The 24,483-nt window shown below is 44.1% G+C and overlaps 1 protein-coding gene across 1 annotated transcript in view; it reads left to right on the forward strand.

Annotated features, from left to right (window-relative positions):
• PAPPA (pappalysin 1) overlaps nt 1-24,483 on the forward strand; it is a 172,590-nt gene that overhangs the window by 41,700 nt on the left and 106,407 nt on the right. Inside the window, exons 3-5 of the mRNA XM_052669628.1 lie at nt 10,049-10,194; nt 14,358-14,651; nt 18,443-18,635. Of these exons, the coding sequence (XP_052525588.1) occupies nt 10,049-10,194; nt 14,358-14,651; nt 18,443-18,635 (633 nt within the window). The remainder of the gene's footprint in view (nt 1-10,048; nt 10,195-14,357; nt 14,652-18,442; nt 18,636-24,483) is intronic.

Consider the following 24,483-nt stretch of genomic DNA (forward strand, 5'->3'; position numbering starts at 1 on the left):
TGAAAGGAGCAAAGAATTTGATCTTGTTCTTTTTTTACCCTTCATTTTTTACTGCATGTTAATTAGAGAAGATGCTAACGGAGTAGCTAAATGTCCAGTCCCCTTAAAGTCCCAGCTGCACACCCCTGCAGGGACAAAGCAACGTGTCACCCTTCTGAAGGAGCTGGGACTAATTGCAATCTCATTACGAGAACCCTGAGGCTACAGCACAGTGTTCAGCTTCCAAGAAATGACAAATGTCCCCATGATAGGTGGCCCAGCAGGGCTGCTCCAGGCATATTCCTTGGCTCCTTGCTCTTCCTCACTGCCCATATGGATGCACGGAGGGCAGCAGTGGGTGCTGCGGAGCTCAGCATGGAGCAGGTGTACCCCACACATAGGCTTTTGGTGTTCTTTAAAGACAGGACCCAGTGAGCATCCCAGTGCTTCAGAAGTGCACAATCCTGGGTCACTCCAGCCATGACTCCCAAGGGTCGCTGTGGCACTGGTTGTGGCAAGGCTGTAAATGGGATTTCGAACCTCAGAGTCACTAGGATGGGACAAGAGCCACTGGGATGGGACAAGAGAGACAAGGCCGAAGTTGAATATTAACAGTGAAAATTGTTTGGCAGTCCTAATGTAGAGAGTTGCTATGAGCTACTCCTGTAATTAAAGGAAATTCTGTGTCAAAGCTTCAAGTTTCCTCTTGATCTCTAGCTTCAAGTCTGATTAACAGAGGCTCTACCTAACTCTTGACCTGATTCAAGGCAGCGATGACAGGCTGCATTCCTGGTCTCTGGTGCTTTTCATAAAAAATCAGGTTTGTTCTGGTGACGGAAACCAAAATGTCCTTTACTTGAACTGTTGTGCAGTGTGCTATGCACGTATCTGCTGGTTGTTCTTGGAAGCTCTTTGGGATGAGAGCTGGTATGTAAATGCCAAATATCATTAGAACGGTGGCTGCTCACTCATTGAAAGCAGAGCCCTGGTTCCACAAGTAAATCTGTTTATGAACTGAGTGTGCTGCATCGTCTTCAGAAACAGCCAAGGGATTCAGGAAGGACCGGCTTACTGTAGGGAGCTCTGATTTTCCATCTGCTGGGCGCCGGACCTTTAGAATGTTTTGGAGATTGTAAAATATGAGTAAAAGATTGTAAAATAAGATTGTAAAATATGATTAGTGGCCACCAGCAGAAAACTTGAAGGATCAGTAACACAAACCACCGCTTATATAAAAGAAAGATGGTCCATGCTATCAAGGAACGTAGACTAGAGACTGAGTTTCTAATCCCAACTGTCACACTGAGTGATTATGTTCCTTTGAACAAATTATTGCATTTCTATACCTCTGTTTTCTTCTTTGCATGACAAGGGAAGTTTTCTTGTCTTCCTATTTCATGGCTTCCTCAGCTGTAGGAGAAGTTCTTGTGGGGAGGCCCAACGCGACGGTTCCTGTCCCACTTTAGGACCACTTAAACCCTTGGATGGGATTTGGAGCAGTGCAGAGGGCTCGTGTCAGGGCTTTGACCAGAGTGGAATTTCTCTCTTATGTTTAGGAAGCATTTTGAGGCCCAGAGGGGAAGCACTGTGGAAGTGCCAAGCAATATAACTGATGGTTAAAATAGCCTCAAGTATATATACCTTCCTATACTGTTTTAAATTCACTATTATATGTGAATGAGGCTTGCTGCAGCCAAAAGGGGTTTTGGAAAAGCGGCAAAGGAAATCTGTTTTAACAACCGGTTCCTGAAAATATCCTTACGCCACTTCTTTCTTTATCGTTTGACTTTTCTCCTTGTTACACTGGTTCAGCTTGTAGAGTCTGGAAAAACATCAGGGTAACCAGGGCAGAGGGAATATCAGATGGAGATGAGGGATGGATAAGAGACAAATTACAGCACATTTCTCATGGGTCATTTGGCTTTAGGCTTGAAAAGGAGAGAGAGAAAAATCCCAAAGTAGTAAAAGAAAGAGAAAGAGGCAATCAAAACAAATAAACCTGCCAGTGTTGCTGATTTCAAAGGCCTGTGAAATGTGCATGTATGCTTCATAATGCTTTGCTATTTTAAAGATACGTTTCTTGAGATGTTCCATGCTTTCATCCTACTCACTGTCTCAGAAGTTGATTGTACAGTAAGATCACCCTTCTCTCTGCCAAGGCTTTCCCTTTGTTTTCTTTTTTTCTCCCTGCAAGTTGGCTGGCCGGCAGCTCTTTTCCTACTACTGTGGAGTTGGTTAGCTTAATTATTTTTTATGGTTGTTTGAGGAAACGGGGCTTTTTGGTTCTTGCTGCACGAGTGAACTCAAATGTTCCTCTGTTCTTGGATGTAAACCCTGCAAAGGAAGAAGGCTCAGTGATCACATATTTATGGTCTGTAGCACTGCAACTCTGTATAACCCTATAAAAAAGGTTATATAAAGATGGGGTCTCTGGTATAAGCAGTGGGCAGCGCAACCAGGGAGGATGAAAGGGAGAGTGGGGATGAATCATCTTCTGAGCATTAACAGCCACCCCAAACTTTTGCCCAGAGCTCAGACAGAACGTGTTTGACATTTGACAATTTTTGCATCATCTTTTTCCCCATTTTTTTTTTTTTCCCCCCTCGGCCTCTGCTCTTTCTTCTCCTGGCCAGAACCAGCAGCAAAAGTGCCGGGGAAAAAAAAAAAAAAGAGAAAAAAATCTGTTTTCACTGTATTTCTGAATCTGAGCCCAGGTTTGCGAAGGATTTGGCAAGGATTTACAAACCTTTGAGAGAATCCGTGTGGAGATCTGAGGAAACCCGCCTCCCTCCTTAAAAAAGCAAGTTGCGTTGGCCAGAAATTGGGCAAAAATTGGTTGTTTCAACTGAGGTTTCCTTTGAGATTTTGGATTTGAACCTGAAGCAGCACTTTGAGAATCAAATGTTGCTCTGACTGACTCTGTATTTACTGGAACAAATACATCACCCTCAGAGCTGATGCTCAGTGCACAGCGCGGTGTGGAGCTGGCTCCAAGTGAGAGCTTGTGTGACCCAAACCAGAAGAGGACCCAGACCAAAGTGCAGAGCAGTCCAGGTTTCCTCCAACCTGTTGTTGTGGTTCAGCTCATTAAACAAATTTACATTCACATTTATGACATCCAGAAGTTACCTATAGGCGATGGTGTGTAATACAGCTGTATTTATTAGTGGTCATCTTTGTAAGAAAGGCTGCTAGGGTTGAGCAAGGGTGGAGTGTTGGGTGGTATTGGTGTTAGTATTGACGTGGGAATTTAGCAGCAAATAACGTCCTTTAAGTAGGGGTTTGTTTTCCTTGCAGTCCTATGGATTTATAATGCTGGATGTTACAGTAGAAATGTACTTATTTCTAGGATTGTCTAGAAGTGCTGTTGGAAAGCCAACATTTCAAGGCAAATGAAACGAAACTGATGACTTCACAATTGTAAAAAATCCCTACTTTAGACCAAGGAGCTGCTCTCAGTCTCTGTTCCAGGATAAGGAAAAGCCAGACCCAAATGAGTCCCATATTTAACATAATATTTTTTTTCCTTTTTTCTTTTTTTCATGGGGTGTGTAAAGCCTGAGTCACCAGCATTACGGTAGAAGTAATTCAGGACATCCTGGGATCACGAAACACCCAGACTTCTGTACCACCATACACCCACACTTTTCATAGAATCCCAGAATGGCCCGGGTTGAAAAGGACCACAGTGATCATCTAGTTTCAACCTCCTGCCGTGTGCAGGGTCACCAGCCACCCATGGACTTTTATTTTGTACTATGTTTCTTAGGGATGGTCTTCACTGCAGGACACCTAGACCATCATTAACCAGCTGACATGGATGCATTCAGTGTCACCACAGTGATACGGGGTTCTGCACCAGCTACTGAAGTTACCCAAGAAGCTGGGTCTGTTTGAGCACTTGTGCTAAGTGTCTTTTCTTGGATGCTAAACATTATTTTTTTTCTTTTCCATAAACGCCCTCTTTCTTGTAATGGGAGATCAGACTCGGGGGCTGTAGAAGACGTTTTGCTGAAGCAGATAAACCAAAATTCTTTCAAAGCTGCCAAGCCTACATGTGCTGACAGTGCTTGCGATTTATGCCTGTGGACCTGACCTAGTGGCTGCCTGGTTTGGACGCGGTCAGAGCTGCAGTTAGACACTTGGATGTCAGTGCGGATACAGGCAGTGATCTGGATCTAAACTGGGACCAAAAACCTTTCACTTGTAATGTTCTGGCTCTACTCTATTTCAGGCTCTTTCCCAATCACTGAAAGATTTATACCTTTATCAATAAATTATCATGACTTTTACTACGCTTACACCAGTGTCTTAAATTAACACTAAACTAAATGTAGATGAGGCACACTTCCTGCTTCACATGATTTATGGCAGTCCGTCTGAAATGAGGAGTAAAATTAAATTTGCCAACAAAGGCAGATCTTTAACATGAGGTCAGACAAAAATTTTATTGCAAGTCGACTGCTAAGGAAGGTTTGTAGCTGTCCTTTTTTGTTCAGGTTTTTGATAGACCTGGAGCACTTTAGACAAAGAAGAAGAAAAACCGGTAGGAGCATTTGTAGGTCTGAAAGCTCTGCTGTGTATTTTATGTCAGGATGAAGTTGAATGTAGCAGTTATATAGCACTGATAATCTCTTGGCTTGAGGACTCTGTCTACTTTAATGACCAGCCTTTAGGAAAGATACAGAATGTAGATGAGAGCATCAAAAATGACCAGAAGTCTTCAAAGTAGGACCAGCAGGGACAGACTGAAGAAATAAGGCAGTTTTAACCCCCAAATGAGATAATTTGCAGGGGACATTGTAAGCTTTGAAATAGGTAATAGATTAGTTAAAGCAGAAGGAAATCATCTAACCTTCCTGTCTGTGGGGAATGGCACAAGTGGTCGTCACTTCTATTGCAGCAAAAAGCATTCAGGGAGATCTTATGAAAAGATCCCTGACAGTAAAGGAATCAAAACATGGAATTCTGGCTGCTGAGGCAATTGCAGAGCCTTTGTCATCTGTGGTTATAAGCGTGAGCTAGATAACCATTCCATAGAATCATAGGGCCATAGAATCATTGAGGTTGGAAAGACCTCTAAGATCATCAAGTGCAACCCCAACCCATCCCTCCGTGCCCACTGACCTTATCCCTCAGTGCCACATCTCCAGGGTTCTGGAACACCTCCATGTGACCCCAGCACTGCTGGACAGCCGGTGCCAATACCTCACCATTACCTCATTTGTTTGGTACATTGGGATGCTCCTGCTCTGGGTGGAGAGCTAGCAGTGATGGTCTCTGGACATCTTGTCCAGACTTGTTTTCCTCTGACTCCATGACATAAGACAATAGGCAGCTTAGAAACTGGCTTCAAAGCAACTTCTCCAAAAGAAGAGTTCTGTGTCTAACCACCCGGAGGAAAAGCTGAAGTGAGACAGTGTGTGCCTGCCAATGGGCAGCATTTCAGGGTCAGCTTTCAGCTCTGTGAATCCATGCATTTGCCATTTGCTTCAGAAGGAACATCATTTGTCTCAAAGCTATCCTTGCTGTTCACTGCAGATGTTTGAAAATCTCTAGGTGTACCCTAACGCCTTGGCTCACCAATGCTGAATGGATGAGATGGGCTTTCTCTGTGCCTCCTAAATTGAATGCCATGGTTCAGGCTGGGCTGCCAAATGGCTGCACCAAATGAAAGCACAAACAAGAGATCTGGGAAAGAGAGTGATACTCAATCCGTGTGGATCCACCAGATTTACTCTTCCCTGCCATGTGCTGACCCCATTTGGTAAGGGACAGGACACTGTGTCACAAGGCAAAAAGGGAGACTTTTGAGGCTGACTTCCCAAGACAATGCTGGTTTGCTTTTTTGTTTTGTTTTGTTTGTTTGTTTGTTTTTGTTTTAAATGGTGAAATGCAGTGCCTTTTATTCCTAACCAACCATCAGACAGTTGGAGACTGTACTCCATACTGAGCAGATAGCTGAGTTCTTACTCTTTGTTTGTGTGGGGTCTTGCAAATAATACCCTAAGTGCCCTGTTTGTTTTCTTGCTGCAAAGTGACATTTATCTTTGAAGGGAAAAAAAAAAAAAACACAAAACAAAACAAAGACAAATAGAGAATAACTCAGAGCAAACAGTAGAAAACATTTCCTAACAATGAGGGCTGGAGGACTCTGTCTTCCATGCAAAAACAACCACAAGAGCAAAAGCTGCACCTTGGCTGTGTTAAGGAAACACGGGCTGCTCTCTGCCTCTGCACTAGGAGAAAAACAGAGCAGGAGGAAGAGCTTCCAACCCTCTTATAAAACCAGATTTAATATGATTGGATCTGATACCTGATACATCCAAGTGCAGGAGCCCTTGGCAGCTGTGTGTGCAGTTAAGAGCAGGGGTCTGAGGCTGGTGGTGAAGCTGAGGACCCGTAGTAGGCAGCTTTGCCCAGCAGCCTTGTGGCCAGATGGGCTCTGGGGTGGGGGTCCAAGCAGAGCCCAAACAGAGAGGAAATGGGCTTGGCAGATGAGGCAGGCATGGGGCTAATGGCTCTGTGACGGATGGGGCAGGCTGCAGCACACTGAAGACCCATTAGACTGAAACTGGAGCACTGGAGAGGATGCATCTCCCTGATTGAGGTCTGGGCTTACTGGGTAAGAGCAGGCTGCTGTACAGCACAGCTTTCGGAGTGGATGAAAAAACAACAAAACCAAAGATTTGCATTGAACAGATAGTTCAGAGAAAAGACCTGGGTGGGAACGTGCTTGTTGTCTGATAGGATTCAGTGTCCTAAATGGCCTGGAGCAGACCATAGAGTTTCTATGTCTAAAACACATTCCAGGAAAAGAGACTTTTTATGATGCACTAATAGGCTCATTAGGATTTCTTGAGCTAGGCATGCTCACGGCATCGTATGTTTTTTCCATTACAGGAATTACACGTGTTTTGTTGTGCTTTGGGTTTTGTTTTGTTTTCCACCTAGACTTGCCCTGACAATTCCCCCCCATTCAGGTTTATATTGGAGGTACCATCTCGAGCCAGTGAATTTGATGAAATATGTTGCTGGCACTCACAGAGAGATGCATAAAGGAAATATTCTAATGACAGTTAGAAAGGCTTTGATCCCCTTCCAAGACTGCACTCATGTCTTTGAAATGCAAGTTTGGCAGTGTTGGAAAGGCTGGGCTCTTTGGCTCTCTTTGGCACAAGCCCATGTGACAGACATTATGTCCTCTATCAGGGGACCCACATATCCTTGAGAAGTGTAAGCAGTGCTCACACATTGCGTTGGGTCAGATAGTCTGGGCTGATAACAAAGCAGCCACAGCAGCAGGGGGGAGTCAGCCCAGTCCAACACAATAACTGAAAGCTGTTCTGACCTGGTAACTGTTGGGTCTGCTGCCTGCGGCTGCGAAGTTGGACATGAACTGCAAAAGTAGTTAATTTATGCCTCCTTGAGTGTAGGAATGTGGTGATGATGGATAGGGATGGGAGGTTATTAGAAACATGGGGAGGAAGGAGAAGATGGAATTCCAGCTCATGTTTTTATCTCTTACACACACATACGTTCCTCTGCATACATATCCTTGGCTGGCTTACATGTGTGCACAGTCCAAAGCCTTGCTTCCACTCACACCTCCATTCATGCACGCACATGCAGGCACATGTTCACACGCTTGCAAGGGATTTGCCTGAGATAAATGCTTTAGCATGTTTGCGTGCTGGGGGTTGCAGGGTGCTGTTACAAGGGGGTTTGCATTTACTTCCTCCCAAACTGTGAGCTGTTTACACTTACTTTTGTGCAGCACCTTTGCTAAAAATCCTCTTAGCATTCTGCTCTTACCCACTAGAATACATCCTGCTCCTCTGCAGCCTTTCGTTGGCTCACAAAGAAGTTGCAGACAGAGAAATACTATAAAGATAAGTCTGACTGACTTATTACAGTGGATTTACGTAGGGCACGAATTCAGTCTCAGTGATGCACTGACATCACTGGCCAATTAGTTAAATGCTGTCTGCAGTAATAATCCATATACAGAACAGCCCTAGATGGTGAAGCACATAGCCTGCATGCACCTAACTGAGAGCATGATTGTGGCCGTGCGTCGAGGATATAGATGGGGAATGGATTGTGTAAACAGCAAGAAAAAGGCAGCTGAGAATAAAGAACTATCAGCTTAAATAATTTGAAGCCATTAGAGAAGAATGGGAATAAAGCTGGTAATCTCAGGAGGGGAGTTTGATTATAGTAACTGCTACAGGCATTTGCACTGGCAGTAAAGCGTCTGCATCCAGAGTCAACAACTGCAGTCTTAAATACATACAGTGGGCCTTTCCTTCCCACAGTGATACCAAACACAAACATTTTTCTGCTCAGGGGTATGCAGTGCTTCTGTTCCTGTCCTTTTCTCTCTTGTCCAGAGTATCACATCACTCCCACGTTCTCTCTTACACTTTTACTCACTGCCTTTTACTGATGCTATCAGATGTACAGACATGCACATTGTCACCTCTGTACACACACATCTCCCATCACGTTTTCCCACTAATACATTTTCATTTGGAAATGCTCACTTGCTCTCATATGTGATTTCAAACTTTGTGCTTCTGGACACGTTTTACTGTGAGCCCATGTTTGGAAAAGATGTTTTCAAAAGCGCAAATAAGATCCTGGAAATAGATTAAGCACAGGCCCGGATCACTGTGCAGATACATGCAGGACAAGCTTGAGGAGCTAAGGGAATGATCTGTGTATTTTAGGAAGATGTGTTGGGAACAGTGGAGAGATGAGGAATGTGTAAAGGGTCACAGTGCTGACCTGTCCTTCAGGATGTCATCCACATTGACTGGAAGATAAACACTGTATGGAATGGAAACATACCCTTCCATCGGTGTCCCCAAAGAGTACGTCTTCCTCCATGAGTCAGTGAGGGCCTGGGGACACCCAGCCATGAGCTATTTTGGAGACAGTGACTTCAGCAAGTGGCAGGGGAAGCTATTGTGGAAATAAGAATGTGTTTTCCATTGGGGAGTCCTCCAGGGAAGGACAGAAAGATCCTGGTGCTGAGCCAACTCCCCTGGTTGTTTTTTTTTTCATCCCTCTGGGAGCGAAAGCCTTGTAAGATATGCAAGGAGCCCTGCTTACCGAATGGGAGCGTGTTTGGTTTGTGAACCTGTGTGGATTTATACATATCACATAGATACGGAAACGGGGTTTAAGCAAGAAGGAATCAACTGCTCAGGACCATAACGGTGTCCTTCCTAACATGCCGGCCAACCATGTTTGACTCGGTGTGCCCTGCCCTTCCAATATTCCTACCTGTCAGGTGGAGACAGCAGAACTCACCCATATTTTAGGTCTCACGTTAGCACAGCACTCAGTGTCAAGAGGCGATGTGAGCTGGAGACGAGGAACAGATGGGTTTCATCTTAGGCTGCAGCTCTGCTCTGAGTTAGAGCGTGACGGTGCCACTGGCACCAGCGTGGCACCAGGGATGCACTCGGGCAGTTCCTCCCGTGTTCTGGTATCAACAAAATCTACTTCTTTTAAGAGGTTCCAAAAGGAACCTGGAAATAGCAATTCCCAACCAACCAACCCGTGTGAGGGCTAGGCTGAGTGCATCTCAGCAGGAATAATGCCACTGGTGTCACAGGAGTAATGCTGGGAGCTGGTGCCAGGCTGAAGGCGTGGAGCTTCGTGTGGGGGAGAATAGCAGTGTAGAGCACCAAACAGCTTAGAAAAAACGTGCAAGGTAACTGCTGATATAGGAAGATTTACTGGCCATAGTACACGGTTAATTACATTCATAATAAAAAGATTCCTATACTTATCTTGGGAATATAGACAGCTTTATGTATTTACCTTGGGTTTTGTAGCCATAGTTAAGAAATGGCTGGAAGACCTCAGATGAGATTCACTGCATGAATGTGAAGTAATTGAAATTTGGGAGTGTGTTATTAAAATATTTCAGGTGACTGATACGCAGGATATTATAAGATCTTTGCTTGGATTGCAATACTTCAATACTTTGTTGCTTTTTGTGCCACTTTTAGAAAAAAAAGTGGAATTTTCCCTTTTTTTTTCTTTTTTTTAATAGAGCATACTTAGATGTCAATGAACTGAAGAACATCCTCAAACTGGATGGATCCACACACCTCAACATCTTCTTTGCCAACTCCTCTGAGGAAGAGCTGGCTGGAGTGGCAACTTGGCCCTGGGACAAGGAGGCCTTGATGCATCTAGGTGAGTGATAAAGATGTTTCTCTTTTGTAAAGCATTCTTTTGAGGCGCTAAGAAGGCAAGACAAATATGCACTAAGCTCTGGTCTGATTTCTTATCATTCCTCTAACATATAGTCAGGGGAAAAAAAGTATTTCATGATTCCCAGATACTGGCTCACAACCAGGAAAATATTAGGTTATAAACCCAAAGCATATTATGGTATTTGTAGATGATGTCAATCTGAAAGTATTTCACCTTTTAAGTGAAGCTACTTTACAGGGCATTTGCTCCATGAGAGCACTTTGCAAAGAGGGCTGGGGGAGATAGGTGAGGGAATGCTAGACAGACATGAATGTTTAACCTTAACCTGTTACGTTATGATCCCGAGTTCGTTACTAAGCGAGCATCCAATTAATTTTCCTCACAGATGACATTTTGTTGCTATTTTTTTCCACCACCGTGCAAAAGAACAAACTGCCAAGAGATTGTATTTCTGATGTTTGTTTGAGTGGAACGGGGAAGAGTTTGCTGCCCTGCAGATGGGCCTGCACACTTCGTAGCAGATGCTTTCTCCAGCCTGGCCAGGCCTCTGTAGGCAGATGATGCCCAATTTCAGCCATGTTCATTCAGCCTTTATAGAGGCTGCTTCAGCCATCTTTTGTTTTCATTATTTAAGCCCACAGTGAGCAAAACAAAGATGGGCAAACATAAAGCCCAGAAGAAGACAGCAAATATGGTTTTTATTACTCTGAAGCATACTAAACATACATCCCATAAGAGCTGAACTACAACTTCACTGTACTCAGAACTGCATTACTTCAGACACTGATGTTAACACTTATCTGTAGTGACCCATCTCTATGACTGAGAGGGACCGTGGTCAGAGCAAGCAGCAGGAGCTGGCTGCCCTACTGCAGTTGCCAGTGTTTCACTATGACATCCAGCTCTGCAGCTGCTTGGAAGCAGTGTGAGTGTTCCTCCCCACGAACCAGCACTGACACACATCCAGACATCACCTCCTTCTGAGCAAGGCTGGAAGTGAAGCCACTTCCACTGACTTGCCTCCAGCCCTATCTCTGTGGGCTCTGGCTGGAAGCACCCAAAACAGAGGGAGATGGGAATGTCTGCTGGTGAGCCTTCCCCCCGGCTACATCTTTTGGCAAAAACAAAGAAATTGTTAACCCCCAGGCTCCACCGTTCCCCATGCTGCTGAGATTTCTCTTTTTGCAGTACTACAACCCCATAGTCCTCCATCAGCCCGCAGCAGTTCTGGTTGATGTTAGGAAACACCACCCCTAATGTTACTGCTGGAGTGAAATAAGGCTGGAGTAGATCTGCCCCTAAATGAGTATTTTCATAGTTTCCCTTGGTGTTGCCATGGGAGGGAGCAGAGAACAGGGAAAGAGCTCCAGAAGGCAGAGAAGAACCTTCTGCAAGAGGGCTGGGGCTTGCCCAAAGCCCTGATGGGTTCCTCTGTCACTTCATTAAGCTAATTGCTAACATCATGCCTGAGCAAAACAATTTAAATGCAGCTCCTACAGTGTATTGGCAGAATCCATTGACGAAAAAAGAGATCATACCAAAAAGAAAAAGAAAGAAAGGAAGACATAGCCAACAGTTTAAAGTTAACTTGCAGTGGAAAAAAAGTAAAAATAAATAAATAATGGCCATAATTTCCTGTCATAATAGCCCTCCCAGACCTGTGCTTGGTCTGTAAGAATTCATCTTTAATCTTTTTTACTCTCTTCTATAAATCCAATATGTACTTAATAAAAAATATGAAATATGTCCTGTGGTGCAGATCTAAAGGCTGGGATAGAGATTGTCTGGGTGCAGGAGTTTATCTTTTCTGTAAAACTGCAATTGATTTAGATTCTTGACAGCTGTGAAAAATATAAATTTTCAACAAAGGCAAAAATAAAATCTCCCTCTCCAGCTGCCTCAGGGCTGCCCAATGCCAGAACCATTTGGCCAGCCTCTATTATGAAGGCTGGGGAATTTCACCAATACTCCCACCATTTAAAAACAAGCTCTGAAAGTACCTTTGAGAAAGAGAACAACCAAACAACGTGCCAAGATTCCTTCTGAGTGTGAGTGGATCCAGCTAAGTGGAACCCAAGCACTGGAGGGATCAGAATATGTGTTGTATAAAGGGGGAGAGAAGGATGCCAGGAGCACGGTGATGGCAGTAGCTGCGTACTTCTGTGCACACCAAGCTTGTGGAGAACTAGCGTAAGGACCAGCTCCGGGTTGTGGAAGGGATGTGCAGACTCTGAACGTGCCATAATAGGCATGATGTTGCAGTATGATGCGTTTTATTTGCTCTTTAGTGTTTATACTTAACTTTGCTATTGAGTTATTTGTGCTAAATATGTATTTATGCATGCACATGTAGCTCCACTGTGTGCATACATTCACATCTGCCAATGCACAAAGTGAAAGTCTTTTTTTCTCTCTCTATTTGTGCATATACCTTTGCAAGACAAATAAAGTGGTCCTCCTTCTCTTCAACACTGATACCACGAAAGCTGGAGCACTGCATTGTATCTGGGCACTGTATTTGGAGGAAAACGTGAGACAACTGGGTAAACAAAAGAAGAATGGTCAGGGAGGTCTAGAAGAAGAATTGAGCTGCATGGGAATGTTGAATGGATTATGGCTATTCGTACTAAAGGAAAAAAAGCCTGAAGTTGGGATGATAATAATTGCATAAAAGCTGATGAAAGGAGAGGAGAATCTTCTGTTCCTTGAGTCTGTGTGAGGCAGGACTTCAAGTAATGAACTTAAATTGCCAAAAAATCAGTTCAGATTAGATGTGAGTTAAATCCTTGCAGCCGTGATGGCTGCTGAAGTTGATTGCCAGGGTGGTCACATCATTGGAGTTGTAAGGAGACATCAGTCCTATGGGTGTGAGGGATGGTATGGATGTAACTGGTCCCATGTTGTTCTGAGAACTTTTTGAGGTCTTCTGAGTCTTATTTCCCTGTAATTCCATGGTGTTACAGCAAAAGTCTCCAAGCAGATGAGAATGAACAGCTTACGGTGCATCAGAAACCTGGTGACCTCATCTTCCCTATGCTGCAGTCACTGATAAAACTCCTCCTGTCAAAGTCTGTTCCCTCCTTATTGTCACTGATTTATTAGTGTAACATATCCAAGATTTATTTTCCCACTATTACTTTTTCAAAGCGAACTCCCATTCTCATGGAAGGTAATATATACAAAGAGTTTTAAATAAAAGGCTTGGAAAAGTTGAGGTCAACAAGCTAAATAAAGAAAATTTGATGCATGTCATAAATCCAAAGGTACATCTAGCTGAGCTAAAAATATAATGCTTATGATTAATTCAATAAATTGTCAAGCCTCACAAATTTACTATTTGCTCATCTACCCATCCCATAATTCACACAACAACAACAAAATCACCACTGCTTCTCTTTGCACATGTTTAACAGCCACGCAGTTCTTTCAGAATTACCACGTTCCAGGATTTAATATTTTTTTCACACATTAGACTTATGTATATTCATCAGTGGACTGTGTGGCTCCGACCAAACGAGGCTCATCTGAGTATCTGAGCAGTGTATTTCTCACTGTTACTGCAAAACTGTCTGCGGGATCAGAGCACACCCCACAGATACCTCCCTCTTTCCAGCAGTGAGCGCATTCCACTTTCTTCACCCAGCTATTAGTTTGCAAATATCAGTGCAACCTACTGCAATTTTTAGCGTGTTTAGCTGTGTTATATTTTTACCCTGTGGAATAATGAACTGAGGGCTCCAGGTATGTTTTGTTTGACTCCTGGTGTGAAATGCATTGCTTGCGCTTGTCTGGGCAAAATCGTTCCTTCTAAGCACATGAAATGATCTGAAATTGCACAGTATGAGATAATTGCATGTAGGATGTTTTTTCTGAGCTAAAAACACACAAACCAAATTAAGCATATTCAGTGGAAAGACCAGTTGTCACTGTGGCTTTGGTGCTGTGGGACTTTGTCCCATGGTTTCTCAACCTTAGGCAATCCCACATCACGGTGAGCTTAGACCATGCTGTGCGTGTGATGTGTCCAGCTGTGCAAAGTCAGTCTGCGTTATGGAGGATCCAATGAACAGCTGCTGGATCTTTCTCTCGCTGTTCTGAGGAAGGCAGATAAACGTAGAAGCTCTTTTCTTTTCCCCTTGCAGGTGGCATTGTGCTGAATCCTTCCTTCTACGGCATTCCTGGCCACACGCACACAATGATCCACGAAATTGGGCACAGCCTGGGGCTCTACCACGTCTTCCGGGGGATCTCAGAGATCCTGTCCTGCAGTGATCCATGCATGGAAACAGAGCCCTCCTTCGAGACCGGGGACCTCTGCAGAGACACCAACCCTGCTCCTAAGCACAAGCTGTGTGGGGATCCCGGACCTGGCAATGACACGTGTGGCTTTCACAGTTTCTTAAACACACCGTTCAGTAACTTCATGAGCTATGCAGGTACCTGGGCTTCCTTGGTTTGTTGCTGGGGTCTGTGGTTGGCTGGGAGTAGAGAGCAGCAAGGTTATCTCTGATTTCTGCAGTGCATTTCACATGGGGCTTTATGCTGGTTGCATCATGTCTAGATTTAGACCTGACAGTTCTAGGGCCAATCTTGATGGACACTAAATTTGATGGCCTCAAGAATTCCTTCCACATCTCCTGTTTTTCCTAAATTTCCCAAACTGTACATAGTTTTGTGTGGTGACTGGGTAGGTCATCACACGGGGGAGGAAAGAAACGAGTCGAGCATTAAAAAAACAGCACCTAAAAGCTCTTCAGCAAATCTGACACTCTATTTGACTGAGAGCTGGATGTCTGATCTAGGAATTCTTCTCTGAAAAACTCAAGTTCAGAGATTGTTTACACTCTCTCCAGGAGATAGCAAATGTCAGATGAATATTGACACCACCAAAGCTGTGGGATGTAGCTGTGATAGGCATCTAATGAGGCACGGCTCACGCCTCTGTGCAGCCGTTCAAATATCATGTTTGCTGTTTGATTTAGACTCTGCCTTTCAGCTACAGTCATTCCCATCAGCAGCTGCATGTGAATGCTCAGGTAGCACCTGGATCAGGAGTGTTCCTGTGGTCAGGGGCTCTCAGCACATTGTGCTGCTTTGTGCTGGGAGTGCCGCTTCTTGATCCGCTCCTGGAAGTTCAAGGGGAGGTGAAGGATGCTCTGTTGTTTCTCAGAAGGAGCAGAGGATGGCTGGGCTTGTATTTTCTTATTTCAGGCCTTGGGGTCTAGCAGTGCTGAAGGTCTATGGCAGCACGTTAGCAGCATCCACAGCACTTCAAATGTGACCAATACAAGCAGAGGCACTGAAGGGCACCTTAACAGTACAGGCAGAAACACAGATCGCCCACTCCAAAGGTTATAAGAGTGCTTGTTCTGTAATAAAACTGTAGGAAAGCAAAATGTTTAATGTCATCTGGGGCATGGACTGAAATGATTTATAACATAAATGCTTTCATGCCCTTCGTGGCACTAGCTGAAAGTGGTGCTTAGTTTCCTCTTTATTTTTCTATTCATTTAGAGGGTGTTTTCAGGGGCAACATACAAGCAGTGAGTCAAGTCCTAAATGTTGTTATGCACTTCTGTACATGTGGTAGGGCAGAAAGCCTTTATGTCTCAAGCAATCTTCTGTCTGTTCCACGCAAATAAGTCAGTAATACTTTGTATTTACAAAATCCCTCTGCCAAATCTGCTCGTGGGTACACGAAGAGGGGTGATGAATGCATGTTTCAAAACCCTGAGGTCTCATCTTCCGAAGAGAACTTGCACTGCCAGCCGTGTCAAGAGATGAGACAGAGCACAGCGATATCTATCTGCTGTTGGGAGCTACGTGTGTGCTGGTGTTCTGAGCAGAACCCTTTTTTTTTCCTTGAAAAATTAAGTGAAGCGACATGATAGGTATCTCTAGAGCTCATGCATGAATCTGTTTGCTTTTCTGTTGTTGCCAGCGGAATAAAAATCATATCAGGATATTAAATCACTGTGGAAATACCTTTGAAACATGTTGGTTGAGGTCACGCAGCCCTAAACATTGCCTTGCCTTTTTCTCTCGCTGCCTGCATGCAATTGTATCACATAGTGCTTGTCTATCTATCATCCATCTGTCCAGTCACTCCAAATTTTAGTGAAGCAGCAAACAAAACTTGACTTCTCATCCCCCAAAACACCAACTTACAAAATCTAGAAGATCAAGAAGTGTGAGGAATGCTTTTATTATTTTAAACATCCAACTAGCTGTGGTGCTCCTAGGTAAAAATATAGGTTAATCTTTTAGACCACTCTCCACAAAGTCAGCGGGAATTCTACCTCTGAATTCTGTTGGAATAATCATCCCAGCAAAGTGCATTCTGAATTCTGAAAGAACTGCGTGCAAAGTGCATTGAATTTCTCTAATTATAATTATATTTGAGGCTCTTCAGCCCTTCTTGAAATTGAGTGATCAAGTGAAACATCTCTGCCCTCGCCTTCTCCCTCCCCCAGGACACAGCCTGTGCTGCTGTTTAAACAGATTGAAAATGCAGGTCATCTTTCTCCTGTGCCATTGTCTCACTGCTTTGTCCTATATATGTTTTATTGTTCCTTTATGATGGCTATTAAGGGCCTTTTGTCTCCTTCTGGGCTTCCGTGAAGAGTATTTATGGCTTTTACAGCATGCTCAGGGATAGACCATGGGCAGTTATTGAGGATATGTAGAGATGTCATATTAAAGCTGCTTTTTGCATAACCACGGGGATTTGTGGAGGCTCTCAGGCTGGTGATGCCTGTCAGCCTGCTGTGCCTGTCTGGGCAGGGGAGGGTCCCTGTATCAGGAGGGAGAGATGAGGATGTGTAATCGGAGGTGTCCTGATGGGACCAGAAGCAGCAGGGCTGCACTTGGGGCTGCAGTCTGAGCAGGGATCCCAACCAGAGCCGACTCCTTTTCCTTGTGGTTCAGGGAAGATGCAGTAAGGTTTTAATTTAGCCACCAGATTCACACTTCTCTTCAGAACACATTCATATTCTGTGAGTTTCGCAGGGCATGGACTCGAAGACACGAGAGCATCTCGTAATGCTGTTACAATATCAAACTGCCAACTTGCGTGCACGCAGGCGATGCTCCAAACAGCCTTTGGTGACCTGCATCTTCTCCAAGAAGTGTATTACGTGACCTGTGCAAAACTGTCATTGTTTGTATTGTGGCAGCATGCAGAGGTCCCATCTGGGCCTGAGATTTACTGGGCTGGGAGCTCTGCAGTCATACGTGAAGAAACACTCAGGGCTTTCAAGAGCTATTCATGTGATGAGAAGAGTGGCAGCAAAACGGTTGAAGTGCCAGCACCAAGGTCTTCAGCACAGCTTTTCTGGGTGTTTGCACAATGCAGTTACTCTTTCTGTGATCTGCCCAATGGAGGATTGGTAATTTTCTGCTTCTCCAGGGCATTGCAGTTGTTAAACTGTACGATGTTCAGATAGTACGAGGCGTGTTCTTGTTGCCAAATCGTGTTTGTGAAATGCAGATGAAATAAGACATGAGAAATGGGTATTTATGGGAAATTATCCAGCAAATTATTTCTCCATGTTGAATGAAAAAGAAACCTGACATATCAAAAATGTTTCTGAAAAGTTCAGAGAGATGAGAATCTTACTGATGGGGGAAGGTTGTGGTACAAATAAAGCTATTCTGCTGCACCAAAAATATCCATTTTTAATCAGTATGAACTACTTTTTAAAGCTGGTCTTTCAGAACGTTTTCCTTTGCTCATTAGAAAATATAATAACTTGTAAAAGCTATTCAACTATTTTTTAAATTTGAATTTCTTTTAATTAAGAAAACTGTCACGCTGCATTGCACACAGTTTACATAGCTGCCAGTCAGTGCTTTATCCTAACACTTGCTATCCTTTGCCCTCCTGTATCGTCTCGGTGATGTTTTCCCAGGCACAAAGTTCTTCCAAATCCAGTGGTGCTGCACGGTGCCTTCACCTCCGCCCTGGTCCTGGGATGGCCTCTGGGTGCTTCACGCACATCCCAGTTCAGAGGGATGGAACGTGTATTTATTTATTTGTTTCCCCCATTTACCTTTTTTCCTCCCACCCACCTCCACAAGTGGTGTCTGCGTGAATTTCTTCACAGACCATTAACTTCTGAGGGCTGTGAGATCCCATCCTGTGCCATGCAGGAGCTCCCCTTCACCGGCTTGTAATCCTCCCACTGTCAATCCCATGCAGCTGATGTGGTTCCTGCTTCTGTTTCAGACGATGACTGCACCGACTCCTTCACACCCAACCAAGTGGCCAGGATGCACTGCTACTTGGACCTGGTCTATCAGAGCTGGCAGCCAGCAAAGAAACCGGCTCCTGTCGCCATCGCCCCCCAGATCGTGGCTCGGACCCCCACCTCTGTCACCCTGGAGTGGTTTCCACCCATCGATGGGCACTTCTTTGAAAGGTGACCACGCGCTGCTCGGTTCTCTTGTGCTCACTTGGGTGGGCAGGGGATCGGTAAGCAGCCTCAACATGAGCTGCACTCAGCCTGGGCTGAGGCTCCTTCCTAAATTGGTTCGTATTGAGGGGATTATTGATCTGTTTTCTGCTCTTCCCTCCTCAGCCTGTAGCACTCTGTTGAGAGTCATTGATTTGCCATATAAAGGGCAAATCTTTTTCCGTATGCCACGGGAGGAATTTTCAATCAGCAGTTCTGGCTTTGTGATTCCTTCTTATTGCTGCTCACAAATACCTGTTGGCTCCAGCTCTGCCCACACATTCCCCCTCCTATTGCATGTTTCCTTTGCAAGGTCATGGGGAATCTTGTTCCTCCCCCCGTGGCAGCACAGGGCTCGTGGGCAGTGGTGGTTCACAAGGGGAGGAGGTGGCAGCACCTGGTACAGAGCTTGGATGGGCTGCAGGAGAACTTCCTTAATAACTGACCTCACATTGTCATTAGCTCATGTCTGTGCTTGCATTTCCTCTCCCCTTCTTGCTTTAATACTTTACAGAAAACAAACTTTGAGTGTCCTTCAGGACTGGAGCAGTATGTATTGCAGGAGACTAAATTTACAGGCATATTAGCACCCAAAGAGCTGCCTCAGCACTGCTTTGTTCAGTGAGAGCACCTTGAAAGCCACCGTCTTCAGCATGGAAGAAACTCCTTCCAGCACTGTAAGGACAGCGTGGCCATTTCAGTGTCCAGCTTGCACTTAATTTGAGTGCTCAGAGATGTTCCCTTTTTATTGCAGGTTAATATGGGGAAGAGGGGAATCAAATTATATTAGAAGGTGATGAAGAAAGACAGGACTCGTGCTGTTTTAATTTCAGTTTTGCAACTGAATCCATTTATTCCCTACGTGTGAAAAGGACTTATGTGAAGTTTTGAGAATTAATTTGGAATTTTTTGGCCCATAATCGTTTTTAGGTAAATTAAGTTTCTCCAATTTAATTTAGATTTCAGAAGATACTGTCTGTGCGTTAAATAAATACCATCTGCCTCTTAAAACACACTGGTACAGAGTTAATTGTTATGTAACCAAATATGCCTTTATTACATATTTCTTATAACTCGATCAATATGTTCTTAATAACTCTTAGTTAGTTGCTTCTTAAATGACATACAGTGAATCGCTTGCTAAATCTAAAATTTCATAACAGAGTTATGTTAAATAGTGATTTCTAGAAAAAATATCCTTTGGGTTTTGAAATGTGTGTGCCCCGTTTTAGTGAGGAGATTTAAAGAGGCAGTTGCAAATGCAAACACAAGGCCAGTTCCATTCTGAAAGGAGATTCCCACTTCTAATGAATGTGGAGATGTTGCTGTGACTGTTTTAAAACTTGACTGACATGGATCAGTGAGCCTAGATAGATCAATAGGCAGAGCATGTATAGATACAGTAGGTCAGTGAGCATGCCTATGGCAGCCCATGCTCCTGATGTGTTAATCAAAACAAGTTTGATAGCAGTGTTGTGGGGACAAACTTTGGAAGCTTTCAGTGCCCATGTGTCCAGCACTGCTTTCTTAGGGATGCTTGCCTCTGTCAGCTCCTAAAATGAGGTCACTGTGCAAGACGTGTAGGAGGTAAAATTGGCCAAGTATAATCTTATCTGTGTGTGGGAATACTGTAAATCTTTGCAGATATTTTTACACAAAGTGCACACCATGGCCCACATTTTACTTGCCTCACTTGAATGAATAAACTCATTCACTTCAATGGCACTATTCATGTAAAAAACAGAAGACTGATACTCAACTGCTGAGTGCCTTGAGCCTGGTTTCTAATGCACGGAGGCCCCTTCCATGGTGTTTTGACAGTGTAAAAAGGCCTTAAAAGGATGAATGGTTCTGGCTACATTAGCAAGCATTGTGGCTCAATATAATTAGATCTCTAGTGCAAAACATTTGTTAATGAAGACCTGCCATTGGCACTGCAGGGGTGTCGGGGCGCTTGCTGCAGGCTGGTGCATGGCTGGGACATTGGTGGTGCTGGGGCACATCAGTGTGGTCCTGAGGCACAGCTTCCTCTCTGTCTGCAGGCTCTTCCCTGCTCAGATGCAACTGATGTGTCACAGGTGCTGCAGCTTTTGGTGCTTTTCTCTCAACGCCTTGGTTCTAGAAATTGCTTGGTTAGTGCTGTGAGCCTGAGCACAGAGTGCAGTGCTGACTCACTGTTGTGGATGTGTGGTGGCTCCCATGTCACAGAATCACAGAATCATTAAGTTGGAAAAGACCACTGAGGCCATCTAGTCCATCCAGCCAGCCATGTCTTCACACCTTGGCGAGCGTAGCTGCACAAGCTGAGCAGAAACTGAAGTCTTTCTGACAGACCCTCCTCACCTCCGTACTGTAAGCCATTGATGGACACTGTGTTACTCCATAGAGTCATTTACCTGCACATCAATTTGCCCATACGTGTTTGGCCCTAAACTCTAGCAGCTAGTTGAGCTTCTGGCCATCTCTAATTACCAAATATATAAGAACCCAGCATTTCTTCTTGCAGCTGCTATACATGGGGTTGCAATACTTGTCCTTCTCCATGTTACTTCAAAAACAAACAAACAAACAAACAACCATGAGAATGTGGCATGCACATATAATAATGTCTAATAATAAAATAATAACAGAGCCAACAAAACAAGGGAAAACAAGCAAGAAGAAGAAAACTATTCATTTCCTGACTGCATCTATGAGATGCCTTCATCTGCTGTCGCTAAGCATCCATTCATGCTCCTCCTGTTTGATATGCGGAGGCGGGATGTCAACAGTTATTGTCACAGAGCTCTGCAGCTAATTCTGCTTGGACAGAAAACTTTGAACGCCTCTGCTCCTCCAAGTTTTCATTGAGGTGACTGTATTAATTTCCATGCATCTGATGCTATCTCATTCTTCGCAAGTGAATATCTTGGCCAGTATGGTTCCCAGCTCTAGATGGCTGGGCTTGATAACTGCTTGCTTGAATCTTGCTGGAAAGTTTCGGTGACATCAGTGATACAAATTCCAATCAGGTTTTATACCAAGCAGGTATAATTTAGACTGGAAACAGGCATTTATTACCAAAAGGAAAGACAGATTTTTACTGGTTTTGGGTTGCCCCTAAACTGATGCCAGTACTGATGAGAATTGGTTTTCACTGGTATTCTTTATGTTTTGAATCCACTTTGCTGGGATATCATGCTGTAGGAATGAATCCCTCCTGTGCTCTGAACCTCACGAGTTGGAATTTCCCCAGTACTTGCCTTATTAGAGAACAGCAAAGTCCAGATTGTTCACTACCCTTCGCTTTCAGGAATCATGTGCCCAGTGTAGAAGGTGTCAGATATGCTATCATTCCTATTTAATGATGTTTTGAACCATTTTATGCTCATTTGGTCTTGATGTCATAGGCTTTGTAAGGTGTAAGGGTCTGGCTTAGATTTTCATAAGCCTGTATATGCAATTCTGTAATTAGTTTTGACATCCATGGCTGTTTGCAGGATTTATACTCAAGAAGCTGCAGATGAAAATCTTCAACCTAGGAGTCATCCCCTGTGTAACTCCTTTCAGCCAGTGCAGTTACATCAGGGTTGAGTTTGGCTCCCAAACTGGAAAAGTAAAAAGAGAAATTTTGCTCATAGCCTTTCCCACATGATGCTCCTTGTGATTCCTCCTACCTCCAAATCCTTGCTGGTAAAAGGAAATGTTTGTCCATAAGCCTACAGTTTTTTCCACCATGGCAGCCTGTGATGAAATTGTATAGCTGCTAATTTGAGTAGAAAGCAGTCCTAATTGTGGAAAGTTGGCTTTCAATTCTCTGTCCTCATCCAGGACTGAACAGTAATGCAGGAGTTTCTTTGTAGAGAAACTGAAAGATTATTATTGCAGGGATTTCTCTCCACTGTTGGTGGATGTGTCTGAAAAAAAAAAAAATATATATATACCACAACAAAAAACCTGCACAATAGTGATTACGTGTTTTTATTTCTCAATCCCATTTTTTCCAGATTCTTCATTTTTTTTTAAACATATATTATTTGAGCAAGCTGAATTAGGCAATTAAACCATTGCTGAGCAGCCAATTGCGAGATGAAATTAGCAGGTAGTATCATAACAAGAATACAAGTGGGTGAAGAGAGACAGAAAAAGTGGAGACGTGATTCGCAGTGTGCCCAAATGGATTCGGTATGTCTGGTACAGGGCATGCGGGGAAGGGGAGAGCACCTTTGCTTCCTATTTCTCTGCTCTTCCCCATTGCCACACTTCATTTTTCAAGTGTTTCCAGCAGGTGCATCCCTCCCCGCGATGAGCTCGGTCATTTGCTGTCTCTTGGCAGGGTGGCAGTGGGCCATACTGAAATGGATACGAGTTTTGCTACTGATTTCATTCCAAGTCCCCCCCGTTGACAATCCCTGCTTCCGCCTAATTAAGCCAGCAGAAAGCCGACTTTCACACAGATCCTTGTCAACAAATAGGAGATGCTAAGCCAGAGAGCAGCTGAGCGAGAGTTGTCCCTGGTGCCAAATGGAAACAGGGACAGCCTAGGAGAGCAGCTCCCCTGTCCCAGGGTCCTCTTCTGCCCATGGGTCACAACATGCTTTGCAAAGTGTGCTGAAATAAATCTCACTATGGGAGATGGTTGAAATTTGCATTTCTGGTGGTAATAATTGATGGCTTAATCTGCACTTGGGGCATTTAGAGAGTGCACAGTATTGCTCGCCTGAAGTTTCTGTCCTTTCCTAAGTGCTTTCCTTCACTTAAGATCAAGAATTCTTTATTCCATTTTGGGTGGCATCATTCCTTAAAGCAGAACAGTGAATTGTGAATGATGAACAAGTTTGGGGGATCAATAACCACACATTCTGGGTCGTATGTTGTTCCAAATCGTGTGACTACAAAGGAATGCTAGGGATGAACCGTGTGAGCCACATCCTCTGTTGATATAAATCAATTCAATGTTACAGAAGACATTAGAGCTACACCAGCTTAAACCCTCACTTTGTGAATGTGTTTGCACAAATGTTGGTGAAGCAGTGTTTAACTGGGTTTTCCTGTTTGGCAGTTTCTGCTGACAGTGCTGTAGTGGCAGTAGCTGGTTTTAGGCTTGTTGTCTAGGCGAAGCAATCTGGCACTGGGCAGCAGAGTGCCTTTCTCAGTGCCCTGTCGTGCCATCCCATGGCATGGGGCCAGGAGGGTTTCAGTTCAGAAAGAGCCATCTGCTGGTGCTGAGGATGCCAGGTACTGAATCCATTTTCCCCCGTGGAAAGGACTGTGGGCATGTTCCTTGCTGTATAATCACGGCCTGCCCTGTTTCCAGACTTCTGGTGATCTGGGCAGTGATCCACTCCAAAAGCAGGTCCTTGCACATGGAACTGAGACGTGCTTCTCCAAGCAGCTCTCTGATGTTTGTAGATCTGGGACTTAACTCTGTCTCTAATCAGTGGTAAGCCTAAGGCCTTTAAAGTCCTGAAGATGCTAGGAGTTCATGCAATAAACCCATGATGGGAGTAGCAATTGGTCTGATATTTCCTGAGGCCCGTTTCTCTGCTCCAGCCTCTAAATAACACGGATTTTCTTTAGATGGATTTGTGAGGGCAAAAAAAAACCCCCGACAACCTTACAGCTGAGAGTAGTTTCTAGGTTGCTATCATTTTGTATGGGATGATGACTCACTCTGATGCCATCTTCCCAGCCGTTAGCACAAACCTGCCGAGCCATGGCCAGAAAACACTCTCATCCATGCTGTAAGAAAAGAGGATTAAGTGGCACTGAATTCCACATCTTACTGTTTTTAATATAGTTGAATAAGCTGCTCATTCAGCTGTTACTAAGGTGG

This window comes from Tympanuchus pallidicinctus, unplaced genomic scaffold (genome assembly GCF_026119805.1).
Source record: "Tympanuchus pallidicinctus isolate F22 unplaced genomic scaffold, pur_lepc_1.0 scaffold8, whole genome shotgun sequence".
Lineage (NCBI taxonomy): Eukaryota > Metazoa > Chordata > Aves > Galliformes > Phasianidae > Tympanuchus > Tympanuchus pallidicinctus.